Source organism: Phacochoerus africanus, chromosome 9 (genome assembly GCF_016906955.1).
Source record: "Phacochoerus africanus isolate WHEZ1 chromosome 9, ROS_Pafr_v1, whole genome shotgun sequence".
NCBI classification, from domain to species: domain Eukaryota; kingdom Metazoa; phylum Chordata; class Mammalia; order Artiodactyla; family Suidae; genus Phacochoerus; species Phacochoerus africanus.
The window spans coordinates 126,557,200-126,578,306 of record NC_062552.1 but is presented as its reverse complement, the minus strand read 5'-3'; the positions used below and the strand labels follow the sequence as shown (position 1 = coordinate 126,578,306).

General features: G+C 63.3%; 2 protein-coding genes across 3 annotated transcripts; one reads left to right on the top strand and one right to left on the bottom strand.

Moving 5' to 3' along the window:
* Nucleotides 1-3,618: 3,618 nt before the first annotated feature.
* On the bottom strand, nt 3,619-12,402 carry TRMT61A (tRNA methyltransferase 61A). 2 transcript variants are annotated; one of them, XM_047796142.1, is made up of 4 exons: nt 11,942-12,402; nt 10,399-10,756; nt 6,362-6,628; nt 3,619-4,777 (listed from the first exon to the last, which is right to left on the bottom strand). In XM_047796142.1, the coding sequence occupies exons 1-4, from the start codon at nt 12,326-12,328 to the stop codon at nt 4,518-4,520; spliced, it is 1,272 nt and encodes a 423-aa protein (XP_047652098.1). In that variant the 5' UTR covers nt 12,329-12,402; the 3' UTR covers nt 3,619-4,517. The 2 variants fall into 2 exon arrangements, with proteins under 2 accessions (XP_047652098.1, XP_047652099.1); XM_047796143.1 differs by lacking the exon at nt 11,942-12,402 and adding an exon at nt 11,766-11,885.
* A 4,793-nt stretch (nt 12,403-17,195) lies between these two features.
* CKB (creatine kinase B) lies at nt 17,196-20,498 on the top strand. The gene is made up of 8 exons (XM_047796396.1): nt 17,196-17,280; nt 17,558-17,771; nt 17,968-18,122; nt 18,197-18,329; nt 18,670-18,841; nt 19,534-19,657; nt 19,830-20,019; nt 20,107-20,498. Exons 2-8 carry the CDS (start codon nt 17,579-17,581, stop codon nt 20,283-20,285), a joined length of 1,146 nt encoding a protein of 381 aa, XP_047652352.1. The 5' UTR covers nt 17,196-17,280; nt 17,558-17,578; the 3' UTR covers nt 20,286-20,498.
* The last annotated feature ends 609 nt before the right edge of the window (nt 20,499-21,107 follow it).

The following is a 21,107-nucleotide window of genomic DNA, read 5'->3' as shown; positions in this document are numbered from 1 at the left end:
AGCTGATTATCGCCAAAGGCTGGAGGCTGTGACCGGAGCTCTCGGGAGCGTGACCCAATTCCGAGCTATTCTCGGCCTGGTGGGAGCCGAGTTATTCCCCTCCCGCCAACGCCGCCGCTTCCGAGGCAGCCTGACTTTGAGACGCCCTCGTCCCCGCCGGGCCCAGGCGCCGCCCGCGTTCCACCTTGCTGTCCCCAGCACCCACACCCTAGCGTGGCAGGGTCTCTGCCCATGTGACCCAAGGCTTGAAAAGAGCCTGCAGGACCGGGCTGGCCCCACCGCCTGGGCCGTGGACATGACGGGAGCCGCGTCCCGGGAGGAAGGGGAGGAGCCCGGCTGAGCTGAGCTACAGCAGCCCGGGCGGCACGTGGACACACGGACGAGCCCAGCTGAGGACGAGCCCGAGAGCAGCCAGGCCGCAGGTCTGGAAGGAACGGACGGCTGCCTTAAGCCGCTGACTACCTTTGGGGGAGGGCTGTTTGCCATGCGGCATATCCGTGGCAACATCTACCCAGGACAGGCAGCTCGGAGTTTCCTCTGTGGCTCAGCAGGTTAAGGACCCTGACTAGTACCCATGAGGACACAGGTTCAATCCCTGGCCTCACTCAGCGGGTTAAGGATCCCGTGTTGCTGTGGCTCTGGCGTAGGCTGGCAGCTGCAGCTCTGATTAGACCCCTAGCCTGGGAACCCCTATACGCCGTGGGTGCGGCCCTAAAATGCAACAAAAAGCAAAGAAACAAAAGCTGTGGTGGTGAGCGGAATGCCACCTGCCAGTGCACAGCCCAGTGTCCTGAGTTTTTAGTTTCATGACACAACTAACTGTAAGCACAGTGATTAGAGGGTATGGATTTTGCAGACGTCTCAACGTCCAGTCTTCTGATAAAATACTCAACTGCCACAGGGGCAGAGGCCCTCCCTCAGGTAGACTCAGCAGCGGCCCCAACTTCCGGCCTTGGAATCTTCTGGGCAGTGGAGGCTCCCACGGGTGATAACAATCGCGGAGACACTCTGCCGACACCAGCTGTCCCCGTGTCCAAACGGGGACGTGACGACCCGCGGCAGCTAGTCCCCCACCCCCGCCCCCGCAGGCAGAGTTCCTCTCTGCACACGAGGGAGTTGGCGCGTCGACGTGGGGCCAGAGGGAGGATGTGACCCCAGCAGCCGGGAGCCCGAGGAGCCCGAGGGCAGTGCGGGCTCTGGCCCCTCCCGCGGAGGACAGGCTTCCTGCAGGGCCCCATCCAAACTCCTGACCCCTGAGACCACACCGGTCCATCCCGGAGGCCCTCCTGCCTCAACCCCACAGCACGGGGGCCAATCCCCCTCCTCTTGCTTGCTCTTCTCGGCTACACTGTCTGCCTAGTTCCCAGGGGCCCTCAAGGCTGAGCTGCCCTGAACATCTGGGTCCTTGGCACCAGGAGGGCACTGGCAGGCGCTCGGCCCACATTTGCTGGGTGAGAGCCACCCTGAGGCTGAGGACACGAGCAGCCAAAGCCTCCAGCAGGGCCACCCCCTAGGCTGGCAAGGGACCCGACAGCCCTGGGCAGAGCAGAGCACAGGGGCCGGGGGGCAGCCCTGCAGTCAGTGCAGGCGGGCAGGCTCCCCCCTGGGAGGAGGCAAGGTGCTGCCCCATGCAGCCTCACTCCTGTGCTCACTGCCTCTGCCTCCAGCAGAAGCTGCCGGCTCGGGGCCTCCCTGCTCCCACCGCTCCCTCCTCCACGTCCAGCAGCCCTTCCAGACCCGGCAGGCCCATCACTCTTCCCCGGAGCAGGGATCTCTCCCTTGGCCTCTGTGGCCACAACCGTGACAACTGCACTGGGGAGTGGGAGAGAACGGACGGGGGTCGCGGGGAGTCTGCCCTCCTCCGCACCTGTTTCTCCCCCTGGGCAGCAGGCTGGGACAGGGAGAAGCTGCATGGCCCTCCTGGGCCGGGGTCCCGGCAGCCCACCCCATGGCGGCTGAGAGAGAGCCAGGGCCCCAGGGAGAACAGACAGGTCGAGGCAGAGGGAGATGAGCCTCTGGGTCATGCCCTGTTAGACAGGAAACAGCCTCCAGGGGCCTGGCAACCCTGATGACACTGACCCCCACCAAGGCCCGTCCTGGGCCTGCAACCCACCCTGCTGCAGCTTGGGCACAGGGTGCGAACCCGTCCGAGGCTGGGGAAGCACAGGGGGGCCAAAAGCAGCACACACTGAGGCCGCCCTGGATCCTGGCCCAGGGCCAGGTGCGAGCGGCCACCTGCCTCGGGGCTCAGACCCTGCAGGGGACAGGGCTCGATGTGTCGCACCCCGGCCAGGCAGGGCTTGGGGTGACAGGGTGCAGAAATTTCCAAGGAAAAACTGAAGGCCAGAGGTGCCTGTCTGGGACTGGATAGGGAGTTTCCCGGTGAATCCCTGTCCCGTGACCAGCCCCAGGCCGCTGACTCAAGGAGGTGACTGTCACTGACCTGCTGATCGGTCCCTCACGACGCCCCTGCCTCTCTGGGCATCAAGCTCCCCATCTGCAGAAGTGGGGGGGCCGGGTGTGCTCGGCTTCTGCTCCTCTTCCCGCAGGGGCTCCTAGGCTGCAGGGCTATGATCACCAGCATGGGAGGCGTGGGAAAAGATTGAGACGCTCCTGCCCGGGGGTCGGAGTCACTGGCACATTGGAGTGGGGCTTTCAAGGATGCACAGGAGTTCACCGCCGGCTCAGGGCTAGGTGGGGCTCAAAGCTGAAGCTCATCTGGACCTGGCTGGCTTGATGGGGTGGGACAGATGCTCAGAGGGCCCAGTGGAGCCACGGAGGCCTGTGTGCTGGGCTGGCCACACTTGAAAACAGCTCAGTGCCAAGAGCAACTACAAGCTTGGAGAGGGATCCAGGTCTTCTGACCCCTAAACCATCGGCCCCCCCCCACTCATCCTCCACCCCAGGGTGGGCCCTTCCAGCTCACACAGAGGTGCAGGCCCATCACTTCCCCAGAGCCGCGGGCTAGGCTGTCAGCCTAAGCGCCATCTGGAAAACAGGCCCAGCTGGGCCTGGACTGGCTGCTTGCACACTGCACCAGGCCCCCTGCAGGCCTTTCCTGAAGACCAAGGAAAGCCCGGGTGCCTCCTCTGTCCCTGGAGCTAGACATCTGGTCAGAGGTCAGGGCCAGTCCTTGAAGGAACAGGTGATTCCAGGGACCTCAGGGTCTCTGAAGGGACACAGGTCTTGGGTTCTAAGAGATGGGTTCTCTTGCAGGCCCACCTCACTTGGCAACCCTCCAGTGACGCCCAAGCCTGGGTGGTGGCCTTGGGCCAGAACAGAGGCCAGGGGGTGGGCCCTGAGGAAGCGCGCGAGGCAGCCCAGGTGCCCGGGCCGGGCTGCTGACGGAGGGCCCGGGGCACAGGGGACAGACGTGGCCAGAGGGAGAGACAGACACACAGGCAGGGAGTCCCTCTTCTCCCGCCCCCACCCTTCCCAGGGACAAGTGGCCCTTTCTGCAGCTGGCTGGGGGTGGCCACACACTCGCCCCTTTGTCCACCATGTCCCAGGCCATTGTCCTGGAGTCCACAGCCCCTGCGGTGTCCGCCTGGGAGAGGAAGAAGCTGAGCTGGGCAGGTGTGGAGAGGAGTCTGGCCTTGCAGGGCACCAGTCAGCACGGCAGGGGCGACAGTGTTTATTTCTCTGCCAGGCATGGTTGGGGGCCGGCTTCCTGCAGCGCAGTGCCCTGGGCTCTGGTCCTAACATGGGGACAGAGGCTCCTGGCAGCTGGTGAGGCCGGGGTGGGGCTGAACATACGGAACCCGGTGACCTTCCATCCTCCGTCCTGTACGCCCCACACAAGCCCGAGGCTCCTGCGAGAGGCAGGGCACCGCGTGGCTGGGACCTGGCCTGGCTGACCATGGGAAGCACATCCCGTCTGGCTCAGCTCTTCTCTGAGGGACACACGGGGGCCCTGGCTGGACCAGGGCAGCAGAAGGCACTTTCAGGGGTAGACTGGGGCGGGGTGGGGGGGACTGGGCACAAGCCCACATGGCCCAGGCAGTGCCCAGTGGAGTAAGGTCAGGCCTGAGGCCACATAGCAGGGTCCGCTTTCAAACATCGATGACAGGCCAGCCCACAACCCTGCCGGGCAGCTGCTTCACAGGCCCAGGCCCTCTCCCTCCTCTGAGTCTTTGCTCCCCACCTGCTGTAGGGGGCCCCCGGGGAAGGGGTGAGACCTGTACCCTCCTGCCACCTGCCCTCTTGGGCCTCCACATCCAGAAGAGGCCACGGCAGTGGACACTTCACGTGACAGCAAACAGCAGCAGGATGGGACGCTGAGGGCAGGGGTGACATGGGAGGGAGGTCTGACTCCCCAGGGACTGGATGCTTCCCCCCCCCCGCCCCCGTGGCAGCCTCCTTTCAGCCACACACCAGGCCCCGGCCCACGGTCCCTCTGTTTCTAAACACGGCCCGGCAGGCGTCCGCTGACCATATAAGGCATCCTCTGGCCGAGCCGAGCCTCCCTGTCTGGCCCCGCAGGGCCCCCAGCTCCCCGGAGTCCTGCCGGCGGCTCGCTAGCCCAGGGTCTTGGTGGCGAAGGTCAGGTACCCGGTGTGGCCCACGGCCTCCTTCATGGGCGTGCCGCTGCGGAAGGGGCGGGCGTCGGGGCCCGGGCTGGCGCCCAGGTCGGGCGCGGGCAGGCTGACGGTGCGCACATGATAGACCTGGGGCAGCACCTCCAGGGTGCTCAGCTCCGAGAAGCCGCGGGCCGCCAGCGCCTGGCACGTGCGCTGCACCTGCTCAATGCACGGCGAGAAGGAGCAGAAGCGCCCACCTGTGCAGGAGGACACGGGGGTCAGCGCGCTGGGGGCCCCCCGGCCCGGGGTCTGTGGGCCAGGACTGCCGGGACAGAGGCCACACACCCCAGCCTCCTCCCAGTACCCCACGTTGCCCGCCCCCAGCCCCACCCTGGGGTCAGGCTGGCCAAGCTGCAGCCCAGGGTAGAAGAGGAGCTGGGCAGGGCCCGGGGACAGGCACTCCCCTGCCTCTCGGGTCCCCGTGGGGGTGGGGCCAAGTCCACTCCCGTGACTCCCTGGGCTTCCAGTGGGTGCTACCACCCTGATTCCCACAGGCAGCGAGGGTCAGGGCCGGGGTGGAGCCCTGACAAGGCCCAGCCCCAGGGGCGCCCAGAATAGCTCCAACCATGCAGAGCAACCCGGGGGCGAGGGCTGCTGCTGTCACAGGAAATTAGAGGCTGTTGCTTGTTCCAGGGACAGCAGGCGCCTACCCGGAGCTGAGCCCTGCAGCCCCAGGATGACAGGGCAGGCGCAGAGCCCGCAGCCCCCTCTTGCCGTCTCCCACCAGGGCCCGCCCACAGCACCCCATGGCTTGGCTCTGGTCCCCTCCGGGAAGGGAGGGTGTGGGAAAGCCAGGCTGGGGGAAGGGAGGTGGCCCAGGCGAGCCCCCAGAGGTCCCAGAGGCCTGGTTGCCTCAGCGACACGCGGCACACAGATCACCGCAACGGGTCTGCAGAAAGTCTGCACGGGGAGGCAGAGCACGAGGTTTTTGTCAACCCAGAGGGCAGGGTTGCCCCGAGGGGACCCAATCCCTGTGGCTCAGTCAGAGGTCCAGAGAGCAACTGGGCTGGGCTCACGCAGCGGCAGGCGGGCCCCCCAAAACGTGGGAGCCACGGGTAGGTTGGGAGCAGATCAGCGAAAGGGCCCAGAGAACAGGGCTTAGCGGGGCAGCGGGAATGGGGAGAGAGAGAGACGGCGGCTGCCCGGGCAGGCCACCAGGTCAGGGGCTCAGCCGCTGCCTGCTGGGTGCCCAGTGCCAGCCTCCTGGGACCCGTCCCCAGAGCAGGAAGGGTCTGCAGGTGACTGGGGGCAAAGCTGGAGGCGGGGAGGTGCGGCGGACCCCCTGGCCCAGGCCATGTCAGCAGAGACCAGGGCCCAGCTTGAGCCAGCGAGCCAGCGGGCAGGGGGACCCTGTGCTGGAGCGGGGCCGCCCCCGTGGCGCTCGGCTCCCCGGTGGGGGGGGGGGTGGCTGGCTGCCGAGGCGGCTCCTTCTCCAGAAAAGGGAAAAACCCAGGGCCTCGCCAGCGCCTCCCTGGCTGGGAGCCCAGCCCTCCGCCTCTGCACCGGCATCTTCCCTAAAAGGGGCACGTTCGCCTGGCTGGCGGCTGGCGGCTGGCGGGGCGGGGAGATTCTACCAGGGCAGCTGGGGTCAGGGGCTGACCTCTGACCTCTGGCATGCTCTCACGCAGACAGGGCTGCCACACTCCCCAGCGGCCTCAGACACCTGCCACCGCAGGGTAGGAGTGGGGCCCCACTCTCCCCGAGCCCCCCCGCCCCCAACCTCAGGCCAAAGGGGGCCCTGGCCTGGCCTCCCCGCCCCCGTCCCAGAACCCCTGGCGCACCTTCAACCTTGAGAGCATCCCAGGCGTGGCCTACGGCCTCCCATGGTGAGGGGATGTCCAGGAAGACAGCGTCCGCCACGTGGCTCACGCCAAAGCCGCTGCGACACACGTCCTGGTTGCGTACGGTCACCCACCGGCCCACGCGGTGCTCCTGGAACTCCTCCCGAGCCTTCTCCGCCCGCTGCTGGTGGAACTCCACCGTGTGCAGGTGGCCCGTGGGCGCAATGGTGCGGATGATGGCGTGGGACACAGAGCCGCTGCCGGTGCCTGGCGCGGGGTGGGGGGTGGGGGTGGGGACGGACAGGGATCAAACCGGGCCACCCAGGAAACCACCCCACCCTCAGCCCTAGAGACCCACGAAGGGCCCACAGGTCATCAGGCCCGGGGACACCGAGGCGGGGTCTGGGCTGGCGCAGGGGAGAGGCTGGTGACCCACACCTGCCCTGGGTCCAGCCCTGCCCAACCCCAGCGCTGGAGCAAACTGCTGCACATACCTGGAGCCCCAAAGATGGGTCCTGGGGGGGCGCCGGGACTGGCTCCAGACGAAGAGGCCCGGAACCAGCCCGTGACATTTCATGGGGTGACTGGTCCCCAGCTCTCCATGGACTTGGGTCCGTCCGCTTTCCTGCCTCCCCCCCCCCACCCCGCTGCCCCCGCCGCCACCGCTCTGCTCCCGCCAGGAAACCGACCAGGGCCCTGAGGGGCTCCTGGGCACAGAAGCCTTTCTGGGTCCCTTATTTTTTTATTTTTTATGTCTTTTTGCTATTTCTTGGGCCGCTCCCATGGCATATGGAGGTTCCCAGGCTAGGGGTCGAATCAGAGCTGTAGCCACCGGCCTACGCCAGAGCCACAGCAACGCGGGATCCGAGCCGCGTCTGCAACCTACACCACAGCTCACGGCAACACCGGATCGTTAACCCACTGAGCAAGGGCAGGGACCAAACCCGCCACCTCATGGTTCCTAGTCGGATTCATTAACCACTACGCCACGACGGGAACTCCCCTTATTTTTTGTTTGTAGTTACTGGACCTCATCCAGCCTCCCCGACCTTCCCTGAGTTCCAAAGGGCAGCTTCGAACAGGTGATGGGGAAGGGAGGGGCTGCAGGGACAGGGGCAGCAGTCAAGGAACAATAGTGCAGCCTGGGGCAGCTCCCCCTCCCTCTCAAGGCATGTGCATAACCACACCTGAGGCCCCAGAGCCAACCCCCAACAAAGGCCAGACGCTGACTACCTGATAAATCCTCCTCCTTCCAGGACCCCCGGTCAACACCAGCTGGCCCCACCTGCCCCTCATCTGAGGCTCCATCTGCGCCTGCAGAACCACTTCCAGTCTTTGCCCAAAGGAGGCCCAGTGCTCAGCTGGGGAGCCTGCTGCGGCCCCCTCTGCCTGGCAAAACCATAAAGCTATTTGTTTCTCCTTCGCCCAAACCTCTTTCTCTGGGCCTCTATTCGGCACCACTGGACAGAGGCCACAGCCACTTGGGGTGCAGCTCTGCCCCCATCCTGTCCGACCATGGGCACAGAGAGACATGGCCTGGTGACCGGTGTGCTCCCTCCATGTCATTGATCCCCAGTTTTCCTCCAGCCTCATGGTCTCCCCCCCTCAGCCTGCTATGCTGGGGCACCCTGCCAGGCCTGCGTCCTGCCCTCCCCCCGCCTCGTGGCTCCAGGTGCCAGGTGCACACACCTCCCCTCCCCCACAACAAGCACCCAGCGCCAGCCCACCCGCAGGTCCATCCCCGCCAGGCCTCCCCCTCTTCCCTCCTCTGGGGGCCGCTCCTCGCCGCCTGCCTGCCTGCCTGCCAGCCCCAGGCCCTGACTCCCTCTCCAGTGCCGGACTGTCTCACTCTCGGCGGGACCATGCCCTTCCCCATTCCGCGCAGGAAGTCAGCCTCCTGTGACCCTTGAGCTTTGCCCATCTCCCCCCGACCCCCACCCGACCTCATTCTTGCTCCTGCCACCCCCGCCTCTTCGCTGGCCCCTCACGCAGGGTCTTAGAGAGGCTCTCCCTTGGGGTAACCGTCTCCCTTGGCTCTGGGACCTCCTTTCCATCACTGTCAACTCAGTGTCCCCTCTTCCAGAGAGGTCCGGCTGACCGCCCTCGCAGGAGGGACCTCATGAGTCAGCAGTAAACACACAGCCCTGTCTGGCCAGACCCCAGCAATCCACACTGAAACGGCCACACTGGGCTGTCCGCCCCTCTGGGAAGCAGAAAGCTGGCCTGTCTTGTCACGGCTGAACCCGCCACTGCTGGCGGGGGGGAGCGGGTGCGCGCTCACTGACAAGCTCTTTCAGCAAATGGAGCGAGGCCCCAAGTGCACAGGGTGCACAGGGCCCAGCAGTGCGGCTGTCCACTCCCAGCGCCCCTGGTGCCAAGCAGCTGGCCTCTGCCCAGCCCCCACCCACTCTCTGACCCACAGCCCAGGTTCTGCATCCGACACCTCCCCTTTCCAGGTGCTCAGCTGGGTAACACAAGCCCAGTTGTCCGCATGGAGGAACTGAGGCCCAGAGAGGGCCTGAAGCCCTCCAAAGTTGGCAGCGACTCTTTGCGACCTGGGGCCCCCAGGCGGGTGCAGGGGTGAGGCTGGGAACTTCCACTTGTGCCCTCGGCCCTGGGCTCAGTGGCAACGGTTCTGGCTTGGGATGAGCACGAGACAGGCTCTTACCCATAACGAGCACCTGGGAGCAGCCCTGACCTCCCTTCGGGAAGGGGCAACGCTCAGCCCTGGGCCTGGGGCTCCGGTCACAGCGGTCGGGGCCTGCTAGGCCTGGCACCCCCTGCCCTCTGCGCAGCTCGGAGTTAGGGCCTGGCAGTCAGCACCTTGGTCAGCACCGAGCAGCCCTCTACCCCACCCCAGCAAGACAGGAGGGACGCCAGGGTGCCCAGCTCCTGCGGAGGGCTGCTGAAACCCAGCAGGACCCTGTGCGGCTCCGGACACTGATTCACATAACAGTACCTTTGAGCTCTTGGGCGGAACTGAAACTCCAGCAAAGGAAAAAGGTTAAGTACCGGATAAAGCGTCCTTCGTTCCAGAGAGGCCACAGTTTGATAACCTTTAGAACCACAGAAGCTCACCTGGAGACCCCCGAGGCCAAATGAAAGGAATGCAGGCCCTGCACACACCCTGATTCTTATCGCAAACTTGCCCTGAGCCACTGCCATAAAATTCACTGAAACCTCTGTGGGTGGGGACGCAGGGTTTTGGGGGCATCAGCAGTGGTGTCCCCTCATCTGGCAAAGCAATAAAGCTATTCTTTTCTTCTTCACCCAAAAACTTGGACGTGGAGATTCGCGGGGGAGGGTTTTGGCAACATTATTCTTGATCCGGCTCCATCGATTCTCAGATTATAGCACCAGCCTCCCACCAAGCTTCCTTCCTCCTGCCCTCACTCCCTGCAGTCAGCCCGCCCCTGAGAAAGATCCTGTTAAAACAGAAGTGGAGGAGTCCCCGTCATGGCTCAGTGGTTAACAAATCTGACTGGGAACCATGAGGTTGCGGGTTCGAACCCTGGCCCCAGCTGGTTGAGGATCCAGCACTGCCATAAGCTGTGGTGTAGGCTGCAGATGTGGCTCGGATCCCCTGTTGCTGTGGCTCTGGCGTAGGCTGGATCCTATTAGAGCCCTAGCCTGGGAACCTCCATATGCCGCAGGGTGTGGCCCTAAAAACCCAAAGAAAAACCCAAAACAAAACCAAAACAGAAGTTGAGGAGCTCCCATTGTGGCTCAGAGCATTAAGAACCCGACATATCGTGTCTGTGAGGATGTGGGTTCTATCCCTGGCCTCACTCAGTGGGGTAAGGAACCGGTGTTGCCACGGCTGTGGCATAAGCTGGCAGCTGCAGCTCTGATTCCATGCCCAGCCCAGGAGCTTCTATATGCCCTCAGGTGCGGCCCTCAAAAGGAAATAGATAAGTAAATACGTGAAGATAGAGGGTGAAGAGTCGCGCCTGTGTTCAGGGAGCGCAGACTGGCGGCTGGATGGACACTGGGTCTGACCTTGCCCCTCAGGAGCCGAGGCGGCCCGAGGAACTCACCGGACTCACAGACCACGGAGCCAGGCCGCAGCTCCAGCATCATGGTGAGCAGGGCGATGTCCGTGGAGTAGAGGATCTGCGTCCGGTGCGGCAGGTTCAGTGTCCAGAGCTCGGGCGTCGGGTGCAGCACATACACCCAGCCGCCACGGCCGCAGGTCACCTTGGAGCCAAACGGGCGGCCAATGAGGTCTACCGAGTGTCGCAGGACGCCGTGCCGGGTCTGGGTCTGGGCCCCACGCTGTACACGTACGGCCACCATTGCACCATGGCCCAGCGACAGGATGGCTGTGTCACCCTCTTTGATCAGCTCCTCGTACGCCACAAAGCTCATGGTTGCTGTCCGGCAAGTGCCAGGGACCTGTAAGGTGTGTGGACATGAACATGTAAAGCGACAGGAGGCAGGATGTGTACCTTAAGTCCCCACAGAAGACGGTGAGGCCCAGCTCCTGAGCAGTGCGGGTGGAGTAGCTGTCTCAGCCTCTGGCACAGTCCATTAGGGCAGCCCAAAAGGGCTGCGCCCTGGCCTGACGATTGAAGCCCTTCTTGGTCTGGGCATGAGACAAAAGCCATCAGCCCAAATCACAGACGGAGAGACTGAGGCCTGGCACTGGCAGAGAAGAGGCCCAAGGATTCCCACAAAGAAACGACTTGACCCTTGGAGCTCTCTTTTGTTTTTTCCATTTTCGGTTGCCCCGTGGCACATGGAGTTCCCAGGCCAGGGCTCAGATCTGAGCCACAGTTGTGACCTAAGCTGCAGCTGCAGCAATGCCAAATCCCTAACTGACTGTAGTGCGCTGGGGATCAAACCAACGGTCCCAGGCTCCCAAGACACCACGCATCCTCTTGCATCACAGCAGGAACTCCTTGGAGTTCTCTTGTGATGCAGTGGGTTAAGGATCTGGCAGTTGTCTCTGCAGCGACTTGGGTCACTACCGTGGCACTGGTTCCAACCCTTGCCAAGGAACTTTTACGTGCCATGGGCACAGGAAAAAAAAAGGACTTGGTCCTCTGGAGTCACCCTTCTCCAGGAGCCGAGTTCCCACTGCCCAGCTATGAAACCAGAGAGTATCTAGGGGGAAGCAGCAAATGGCCCTTAAGGTCAACTCCAGGCCAGGCTCGATTCCGCAGATTCCCATGGCGGGCATCTGGGCAGACGAGTGGCACAGCGGTGCAAGCCTAGGTTGGGGATGTGCAGCGGGACGGAAACAGAACACTGGCCGGGCCAGGGCAGAGGCAGGGGGAGGGTCAGGCCAGGCTGGCACGGCGCTGAGGGCGGCCAGGGGAGGCTGCCCGGGATCCGTGAGCGCCGCGCCCGCCAGGGCGACCCCCCACCCGCGCACTGCCACCGTAGCCCTGGGGAGTCTCACCGGCGACTTTCCTCGGGTGGAGACTCCCGGAGGCGCTACACGTGGCTCCGCGCCGCGGCTACAGCCCTTCCGGCTCCGGCCCGGCGCGCGGCGCCCGCTGATGACGTCACGGCCCCGCCCCTCGCGCGCGGGCTCCCGGGACCCGCGGGCCCCCCTTGCCGCCCTCCGGGGCGCACCTCCCAGAGTTTCTCCAGCGTTTCTAGCTGCTCCTGCGGAAGACAAACGGGAAGTCCCACTGTCCCGCCGCCGAGCTGCTGCGGTCCTTTCAGATCCGGGCAGGGGCCCGTTCGCAGCCTTTGACAGCCCTGGAGTCCCCGAAGGGCCGGCCCACCGCTAGCTGCGCAAGCCCCTAGCGGGACACTTGGCCATGGCCGTTTTGTCCCTGCAAACCGCCCTGGGGACACCTCTAAATGGGTCCCAGGATATATTCCAGCAAATGGGATCGCAGATCGGAGGGTCGTCCAGAAGGCTTTGGCCGGGCTCAGCCAGAGGAGTAGGAAGGAGATGGTGGCCTTGAAGGGTCTGCGGAGGTGCAGTTGGCGTTCCTCTCCTTTGGGGCACATTCTCCAAGTGCAGAAGCTGCTTCAAGAAGGGAAGGAGTTCTGTGTCCCCACGGTGCAGTGATCGCTGGATGAACTGGGCTTACCTTGGGATCAGAACAGGGCGGGGGGGGAGCGGGGGAGGCGGGGGTGGGGGGTGGGGTTGGAGTGTGGTGGCTGGAGAGGTGGGGCAGAAAAGGGAAGCGGCAGCCGGGTTCTGTCTCAGCAGTGCTGATTCAGAGCCCGTTCCTCTGTGGAGAGTGTGCAGAGGCCGATCCTGAAGCACTCTGGTCCCTGCGGGCCAGGGCTTATCCTGTTAGCCTTGAGGACTGGAGAAGGATAGAGACTGCAGCCCACTCAGCTGCTGTGGGGCCTGAGCCCTAACCGAGGGCCAGCTAGCAATGACTCTAGGCCACACTTCCTGGCCCAGGCCACTCCATCCTGGGTAAATGGGAGTGGCCAGGCCCTGCCCACTTGTGGAGCCCTCTGAACTCTCCCCCTCTGGGGCCAGGACTGATAAGGGTGTTTGTGGACCTCAGAGTCCATGGCGGAGACCCAAGTGCGTCGTTTCAGCCCCTCTGTGCCCCTGCCCTGACTTGGGCCTGGGTCTTGGGGAAGACAATGAGGAGCCTTTGATGACCTCCATTCTCTGCGAGGCCAGTGCTGCCTGCGTGGATGCATCATGTCCTGCACTGAGACAACCCAACTCTACGGCTTGCCAGCCTTTGTTCCATGTGACTCTGCTCCCGCCTGAATCAGCCCCTAATTACGCCCCTGGGAGATCTCAACTTTCCACTTGGTGTGGGGGTTCCTCTTCTCCAGCCTCTTGCTTCTCAGAGGCTAAATGCCTGAGAGCCTAAATTAGGACTCAGTGACTTGGTGACTCGCCAGTGGTTTCCTGTGGTCCCAGCTTCCCACTTGCCTCTCCTTCCATGACTGGCAGGCTTGTTCCTCCATTGCTCTCTTCTCCAGGCAGCCCTCCGAGGGCTCCATCTCCCCCATCTGAGCCTGCCCCTGGCCTCAGCCTGAGTCCTGACCTGAGCACCTTACTCAGGACAGCGTTTGTGTATAAGGGGCCCCTAAAAAGAACTAATGCTCCAGTTGTCTTTTGGTGCAATGGGCTAAGGATCTGTCGTTGTCACTGCAGGGGCTCGGGGCACTGATGTGGCTCAGGTTTGACCTCTGGCCCAGGAACTTCTGCTATGTCGTACACATGACCAGGAAAAAAAACGTAAAAAGAACAAATGCTAGGCGTTCCCGTCGTGGCGCAGTGGTTAACGAATCCGACTAGGAACCATGAGGTGGCGGGTTCGGTCCCTGCCCTCGCTCAGTGGGTTAACGATCCAGCGTTGCCGTGAGCTGTGGTGTAGGTTGCAGACGCGGCTCGGATCCCGCGTTGCTGTGGCTCTGGCGTAGGCTACAGCTCCGATTCAACCCCTAGCCTGGGAACCTCCATATGCCGCGGGAGCGGCCCAAGAAATGGCAAAAAGACAAAAAAAAAAAAAAAAAAGAACCAATGCTATATAAGCCCAATTAAGTGTCATCACCTTGAATCCTCCTCACAATTCTCTGAGGGTGGGACCACCTCACAGATGGGGAGCATGAGCTTCAGGGAGGTCAAGAAACTTGTCTAAGGTCACGCAGCCAAAGTGGCCAGTGTGGGCTTGGGATTTAAAGCCAGCAAACTTGGCTTCGGAGAACCAGTGGTGGATCTGAAGAAATGTGGGAACAGGCAGGAAGAAGGCCCTGGAGGGAAGGGAGAGGCTGAGGATGCTGACAGAGGGAGGCTGCTCTGCTCCTGCGTCTCAGGCAGTGGTCAGGTGACCCAAGGTCCCTCTACTCTGAACAGCTCAGCCTTCTGCCCCAACATGCTCTGTGGCCACAAGGCAGTCCCTGCCCCTTTCTGACCCCAACCAGCTTCCCCTTTGTGTTGTGTGGAATTCAGGGGCAGGGCACCTGCAGGAAGCAATGGCCCTGGGCTGCACGCTGAGGAGACAGACCCTGAGGAGGCCATCCTGTGCCCTCCCACCCGGCTCACCCCCACCTGCCCAGGTCTGTGTCTGCCCCGCTCAGCGTACCATTTCTGTGGATGAAAGGCCGGAACTCCTTTGAGGCTCCCCACCCCCTCCAGGGCCCGGTGGTTAATATGTAACCATGTGTGATTTCTGAGGAACCTGGGACATAACTGGCCAGGTGATGTCACCCAGTTTCTTGCCTGGACGCCACCAAACCGGCTCCTGTGGGCCCTGGGGAGACTGGAGGGTCCACAGACAAGGGCTAGTTTAGCCATGGGCAGTGTTCTTCCCCCGGAGGCAGAGGCTGGTACCCCCCAGTCCCGCTCTTTGCTTCACTGCTCTAGGACACCCCCACCAGCTCCCCAGCAGCCCTTGCCTAGTGGGGGGGGCCTCAACCTGACTTGAGTCTAAAGGCCTGGAAGCCCCTCCCTACTTCCACCGTCACAGCTGCTGACCATGCACTCTGTCACTGTCAGTCTGAGTCCAGCCCCCCGGGCTTGGCCCACTGGTGGTCCCCGGGGTGGGCCCTGCGTCTGGTTAGCACAGGGCCAGGCCCTCGAAGATCACTCAGGGCTTGCCAGACCTCTGACCTGGTCCCCCTGTCACCCACCTTCTGATCTTCCCTTTGCTTATCTGCAAAAGTAGGACAAAACCCTCATCTCAGAAGGCTGGGGACCCGGGCAGGAGCAACCCCAGGGCCTGGCCCTGGGAAGACCCCAAGGCCCCTGGACTTCACCTCTCCTTGCTCCTGGAGGGAAGTGAGAACAATGGGGGTCCTTCCCTTCCCCCATCCCAAGTTGGTCAGGCAACTTGATGGCGGGGAGGGGGAGGGGAAAGGTGGCCTTCTGGGAAGCTGCAGACAAAGAGCCCTGAGGCGGCCGGGCAGGTCTGAAAGCCAAGTAGGCTTTCAGGGCCAGCAGCTCTGTTTCCAGAAACAGAAACTTGAGCCCATCAGGACTTTGGGGGTGGGGAATTGGGGAAGGCAGCTGCAGATACTTCTAAAATTAGGGGAAGGGGCTGCAGGGGGGACAGAATGCAGGAATTTCAGGCTTAAGGGACACCTGCTGAGACCGCAGAGACAGGCGGGCGGAGGGAAGGCAGAAGTCCTGGTGTAGACTGGCCTGAGTGTCCCTCGCTCCTGGGTGGCTCCCCTGCCTCAGTTTCCAGCTCGGAGGCAGACAGCGGGTGGGAGAATCCAGAATGTCCAGGGCCATTTGCCTTTTTACCTTGATCTGTTTTATGGGTCTAAAAACATGCTGACTGGGAGCAAGTCAAAGCATGCCAGGGTGAGCAAGGAAAGAGGCAGGAGTCCCTCCCTGGTAAACACAGGACTGCATGGAGGCAGAGGCCAGCGGACTTCCCTTTCCTCCAGTGCCTCTTCCTCGGAGGCTCCAAATACACAGGAATTTCTACTTTATCCCAGCCCCTGAGGCTCTCATCTCCTTCCATCCCCTGAGGCTATTTTGGTCATTTGTTGGCTTGCTCCAGGCATCTTCTGTCCCCCAGCAGCAGCCCACAGAGCTCACTGTGCAGCCCTGGAGAAATTCTGCTAAACCCACACAGAGATAAGGGTTTCCTCCCTTCCTTGCTTCACTCACAAAACAATATGATGGACATTAACACACAAGCTCCAATTCACGCTTTTTAATAGCTGCGTAATACTCCACACTGGGAAAATGCCTTCCCTATGCCCTGGCCAGTTCCCAAGTGTTGGGCATCCAGTAATATCCAGATTTATTGGTGTTTGTTTCTCCTACTACCCATCTCTTGGTCTACCTGCAAAGAGAAACGAGGCTGCCCTTTCCAAAGACTGGATTCCTCGAAGTGGGATTGCTGGGTCACGGAGAAGGAACATTTTACATTTTAATAGATCTTGCCAAGTGACTTTCCAAAAAGGATGTAGCAGTTTGAAGCTGCGGCAGCCTGCGAACGCCTGTCCCCCCACGTGCCACCCTGTGGCCCACACCGACTGGGCCCACCGTCTGCATTCTGGGTGTGTGGTGGGCAGTGGGCCGCACAGTCATTGTTGTCCTAACTTGCATGATTCAGATTTTTAGTGAGTTACTGTTTGTTAGCATGTCCCCTGTTTTTTTGCCTAGAGTCTCCAAGTTCTGCCTTTGGGGTGGGGGTGGGGAGATGTATTTGTCTCCGACAGAGAGGGCCCAGGCCTAGAGGCTGCACTGCCCAGCAGCCTCTCAAGGCCACGTGTTCCTGCATCGACTAGGAGGGGCCGGGTCTGGGGACGGGGGGGCGCTCTGGCTGGGATCCTCAAAATCCCCTGGGATCTGCCCAAGGTCAATCTACCAAGGGTGCCGCCGAGCTGGGCGGCACCCAGAACTTCGCCCTCCCTCTGCACCAAGACGGCCCGGGAGATGCCTGCGGGCACCTTGAGGAAGGTCGGAGGCTTGGGGCCAGCTCGGGCCGGCGGGAGAAGGGAGGGGTTTGGGGGGTGGCAGTACCTGCTGTGGAAGCCCTGGACGCTCTCGCCTGGCCCCTCGCTGCGAGCACCGCGGAGACTGGCGGGCGGAGGGAAGGCAGAAGTCATGGTGCAGCCAGGCCTGAGCGTCCCTCACTGCCGGGTGGCCCCCCTGCCTCAGTTTCCCGCTCGGAGGCAGACAGCGGGTGGGAGAATCCAGAATGTCCAGTGGCCTAAAGTTCCCGCTTTGGGATCCTGGGCGGGCGGGGTGGGAGGGCTGCAAGGGGTCCCAGCCAGGGGTTAGTCGCGGTGGGCAGCCTGGGAGGGGTGTGTGGGGGGGTGTAGGGGCCCCGGGCGGCGGACAAAGCGGCGGGCACCACCCCGCAGCGCGGTCCAATGGAATGAATGGGCTATAAATAGCGGCCAATGGGAGGCCCGCGTCGCGCCCCTTAAGAGCAGCTGGAGCTCTGAGCGACCGCTGTTCGCCTGCGACGCGCCCGGAGCTGCCGGTCTCTCGAGAGCTCCCACCCCTGCCTGGCCGCTCAGTGAGTGGGCCATAGGGCCCGGGCCGCTGGGGCAAGGGCTGCGCGGGACACTGGGGCAAGGGCTGCGCGAAGAGGCCCGGGCGACCCGCGCTCGGGACAGCCCCCCGGCCCACCGCCTAGGACGGGAGCATCAGCTAGGCTGGGGGTCGTCGTGGTAGATGTGATAGTCTCCTGCGCGCAGCGCAGACCTCGCCTGACCTTGGCCCGGTCCTTGGGTAGGTTTGCAGGTGGGCGGTTCAGAGCCTCGGGCCCCGCTGACCCCCACGTCTCCCCGCAGCTCGCCGCCGCCGCCGCCGCCATGCCCTTCTCCAACAGCCACAACACGCTGAAGCTGCGCTTCCCGGCTGAGGACGAGTTCCCCGACCTCAGCGGCCACAACAACCACATGGCCAAGGTGCTGACCCCCGAGCTGTATGCCGAGCTGCGCGCTAAGAGCACGCCCAGCGGCTTCACGTTGGACGACGTCATCCAGACCGGCGTGGACAACCCAGGTACCGCACCCTACTCGCGGGGTCAGGGTGCCCGCGCCGTATACGTGACATATATCGGGAGTCTAGGACCCAGGGCATCCCCCAGCCCTCCTCGGGCCAAGGTCCCGGCGCCCCTTCGCGCGCGGCCACAGGATCCTCAGCAGCTTGCTCGGGCCTGGCAGTGACGTCACTGTCCCCATTCCGTGTCCCCCTCTAGGCCACCCCTATATCATGACTGTGGGCTGCGTTGCTGGCGACGAGGAGTCGTACGACGTGTTCAAGGAACTCTTTGACCCCATCATTGAGGACCGGCACGGCGGCTACAAGCCTAGCGATGAGCACAAGACCGATCTCAACCCAGACAACCTTCAGGTGCAGGGCGGCCTCGGGCGGCGGGTCGGGGTAGGGAGGGCTCTCTCGACGCTGAACCCCGCTTGGTCTCCCAGGGCGGCGACGACCTGGACCCCAACTACGTGCTCAGCTCGCGGGTGCGCACGGGCCGCAGCATCCGCGGCTTCTGTCTACCCCCGCACTGCAGCCGCGGGGAGCGCCGCGCCATCGAGAAGCTCGCTGTCGAAGGTACAGGTCGGGCCGACTGGGTGCCTCCCGCGCCCCCCCACCCCTCGGTGCCGGTCCCTGCCCGCTTGTTTACCGGTCATCCGAGCCGCCGCCGCGCTCTTATCTGCGAGCCGGCTCCGGTTTCCTGGAGGGACCGGCCCAGCACCCCGGGTCTACCGCGCACTGGGGGCCGGCGGGGGGGTCGGCCCGCCGCCCCGACCGACCGCGAGGACTGGACTCCCAGCAGGCTGGGCGGGCATTGGGAGGTGGGATGCACTCGTGTCGCGAGAGGGGGTGAGGGTATGGGGACGGACCCCCCCCCACCCCGCCCGCTCGTCCTCCTGAGCGCGCCCCTTCGCAGCCCTGTCGAGCCTGGACGGTGACCTGGCGGGGAGGTACTACGCGCTCAAAAGCATGACCGAGGCGGAACAGCAGCAGCTCATCGACGACCACTTCCTTTTCGACAAGCCCGTGTCGCCCCTGCTGCTGGCCTCGGGCATGGCCCGCGACTGGCCCGATGCCCGCGGCATCTGGTGCGTAAGGCCCAACCCCCCTCCCGCGGGTCCCTCCACCCCGCCCCTTCGTCCTCGAAGCGGCCGAGTCAGGAGGAAGAGGGAGGAGCCTTGCTCCTGGGAGAGGTTTGGTGCCGCCCAGGCCTCCTTGCAGGTGACCTTGAGCACGCAGGTGTGTGAAGGACCCTGGCTGATAGAGGCCTCAGCCTCTCGGGATCTTAGAGGTGGGGGACCCGTCCTGCTGGCTTTTCGCCTTCAAACACCCCGCCTTGGGAGAAGGACCTTGCCTTTTCTCTTTCTAGCCCACTTCCCGCTGGGACTGAGTTGCTGGGTGACGCAGAAGTTTCCTCGGTTGGGGAGTCGGGGAGAAGGGCTTACCAGCTCCTGTTTCCACTTCCAAAGCCAGATAAAGTGCATTCTCCTGGCCACCTCTGCCCCTTCTCCCCTCCGTGGGGACTGTACCCCCCCCCCCAATGCGCCACCCAGGCTAAACTGGGCAAGCTGGGAAGTGGCCCAAAGCCTTTTCATCCCCTCCCTGCCTGACCCCAGAGTGTAGACGGGGCTGGGGTCCTAGCAACAGCCCGCACCCCTGGTACAGCTGGAACGAGCACCTCTGGGACTTGAGAATTGGGTCTGGGGCCCCCTCGTTTTGGTTTCTGGACGTGGCCTGAGACCACAGTCCAGGGAGGAGGCTGACTGTGGGCCTTCCCCAGGCACAATGACAATAAGACCTTCCTGGTGTGGATCAACGAGGAGGACCACCTGCGGGTCATCTCCATGCAGAAGGGGGGCAACATGAAGGAGGTGTTCACCCGCTTCTGCAACGGCCTCACTCAGGTCAGGCCTGGCCACCCCCAAGTGGGGCTGCGACGGCGGGAGCCTGGTGCCTGGGAGGGGGCAGGACGAGGCCCTGGGGTTCAGGCAGATCTGTAAGGAGCTCCTGGGTCCCCTCTGGTCCCCTGGGGGTGCCTCAGCCACTTCTCCCCTCTGACACCTTCTCCACCTCTAGATTGAAACACTCTTCAAGGCCAAGAACTACGAGTTCATGTGGAACCCTCACCTGGGCTATATCCTGACCTGCCCATCCAACCTGGGCACGGGGCTGCGGGCAGGTGTGCACATCAAGTTGCCCCACCTGGGCAAGCACGAGAAGTTCCCCGAGGTGCTCAAGCGGCTGCGGCTCCAGAAGCGAGGCACAGGTGAGCTGGGTGGGGGCTGCAGGCATCCCCTCAGGGTGCCTCCCTTGACACCCCTCCCCAACCCTGCTGACCCGTCTGTCTCCCCAGGCGGTGTGGACACCGCCGCTGTGGGCGGGGTCTTCGATGTCTCCAATGCTGACCGCCTGGGCTTCTCCGAGGTGGAGCTGGTGCAGATGGTGGTGGACGGGGTGAAGCTGCTCATCGAGATGGAGCAGCGGCTGGAGCAGGGCCAGGCCATTGACGACCTCGTGCCCGCCCAGAAGTGAAGCCCTGGCCTGCACCTGCTGCCACCACCAGCCCCGCTGCTTCCTAATTTATTGCCCGGGCAGTGCCCACCATGCACCCCTGAGGCTCACCCTTTGGTGGCTGAGTCCTTAGCCTCGCTGTAGAGACTTCTTCTGCTGCCCTCAGTAGAGTTTATTTTTGTGATGGCTAAGATGTTGCTGATGCTGAAATAAACAGGTTTTGGCCTGCCCCAAGTCTGAGTGGTGCCTCCTCTTTCCCAGGGCAGCCCAGGGCCCCACAGTCGGGTTGTGAGGACTGAGCCCCGGGGTCTGCCCTTCTGCGCGCCATGGGACAGTTAGCCTGCTGTACCCCCTCCCCAGTCCTATTCATGAGCCCGCCACCCTGTCTACTTAGCTTCCTTGCAGGTTTTGGGTGGGCTGGGGGGGGTCGGGGGGGGGGAGAGAGGAACCCCAGGGTGGCAGAGCTCTTCCCTGAGGACCTAAGGGATTTTCGGGCCTCGGGGGGAGAGCACTGCGCGTTGCTTAGCCCCATCCTGCAGTGAGCAGTCAAGGGGCTGGCAGGGTAGGGGGGACGGGGACTGGAGCCCAGAACCTTGATGCCTTTTCCGGTGCTTGCTCCACCCCCAAGTCCTGTTACTTTTCTTCCTGGCAGCTTGTCCCTGCCACCATCCCCTCCCACCACCCCAACACCTACTCTAGCTCCTAAATAGTCTCTCTACTTCCCTCCCAACCTCCACCTAGGCTGAACTGAGCCCTTCCTGGGGCCCCAGGCTCCATACCCTTCCAGGAAGCCCTGGAACCCCTTCAGTCCCCTTCCTCCTGGCAAGCCTCTCCAAAACCCTC

Bases quoted from the DNA above. Each gene is read 5' to 3' on its own strand.
- TRMT61A (XM_047796142.1), bottom strand. From the start codon at position 12,328: ATGTGCCCCAAAGGAGAGGAACGCCAACTGCACCTCCGCAGACCCTTC. The intron at 6,629-10,398 runs GTGAGTTCCTCG...ACCCCGCGCCAG, and splicing joins CTCCGTGGTCTGTGAGTCCG to GCACCGGCAGCGGCTCTGTG. The intron at 4,778-6,361 runs GTGCGCCAGGGG...CCTCCTGCACAG, and splicing joins GGATGCTCTCAAGGTTGAAG to GTGGGCGCTTCTGCTCCTTC.
- CKB (XM_047796396.1), top strand. From the start codon at position 17,579: ATGCCCTTCTCCAACAGCCACAACACGCTGAAGCTGCGCTTCCCGGCT. The intron at 17,772-17,967 runs GTACCGCACCCT...GTCCCCCTCTAG, and splicing joins GACCGGCGTGGACAACCCAG to GCCACCCCTATATCATGACT. The intron at 19,658-19,829 runs GTCAGGCCTGGC...CTCCACCTCTAG, and splicing joins TCTGCAACGGCCTCACTCAG to ATTGAAACACTCTTCAAGGC.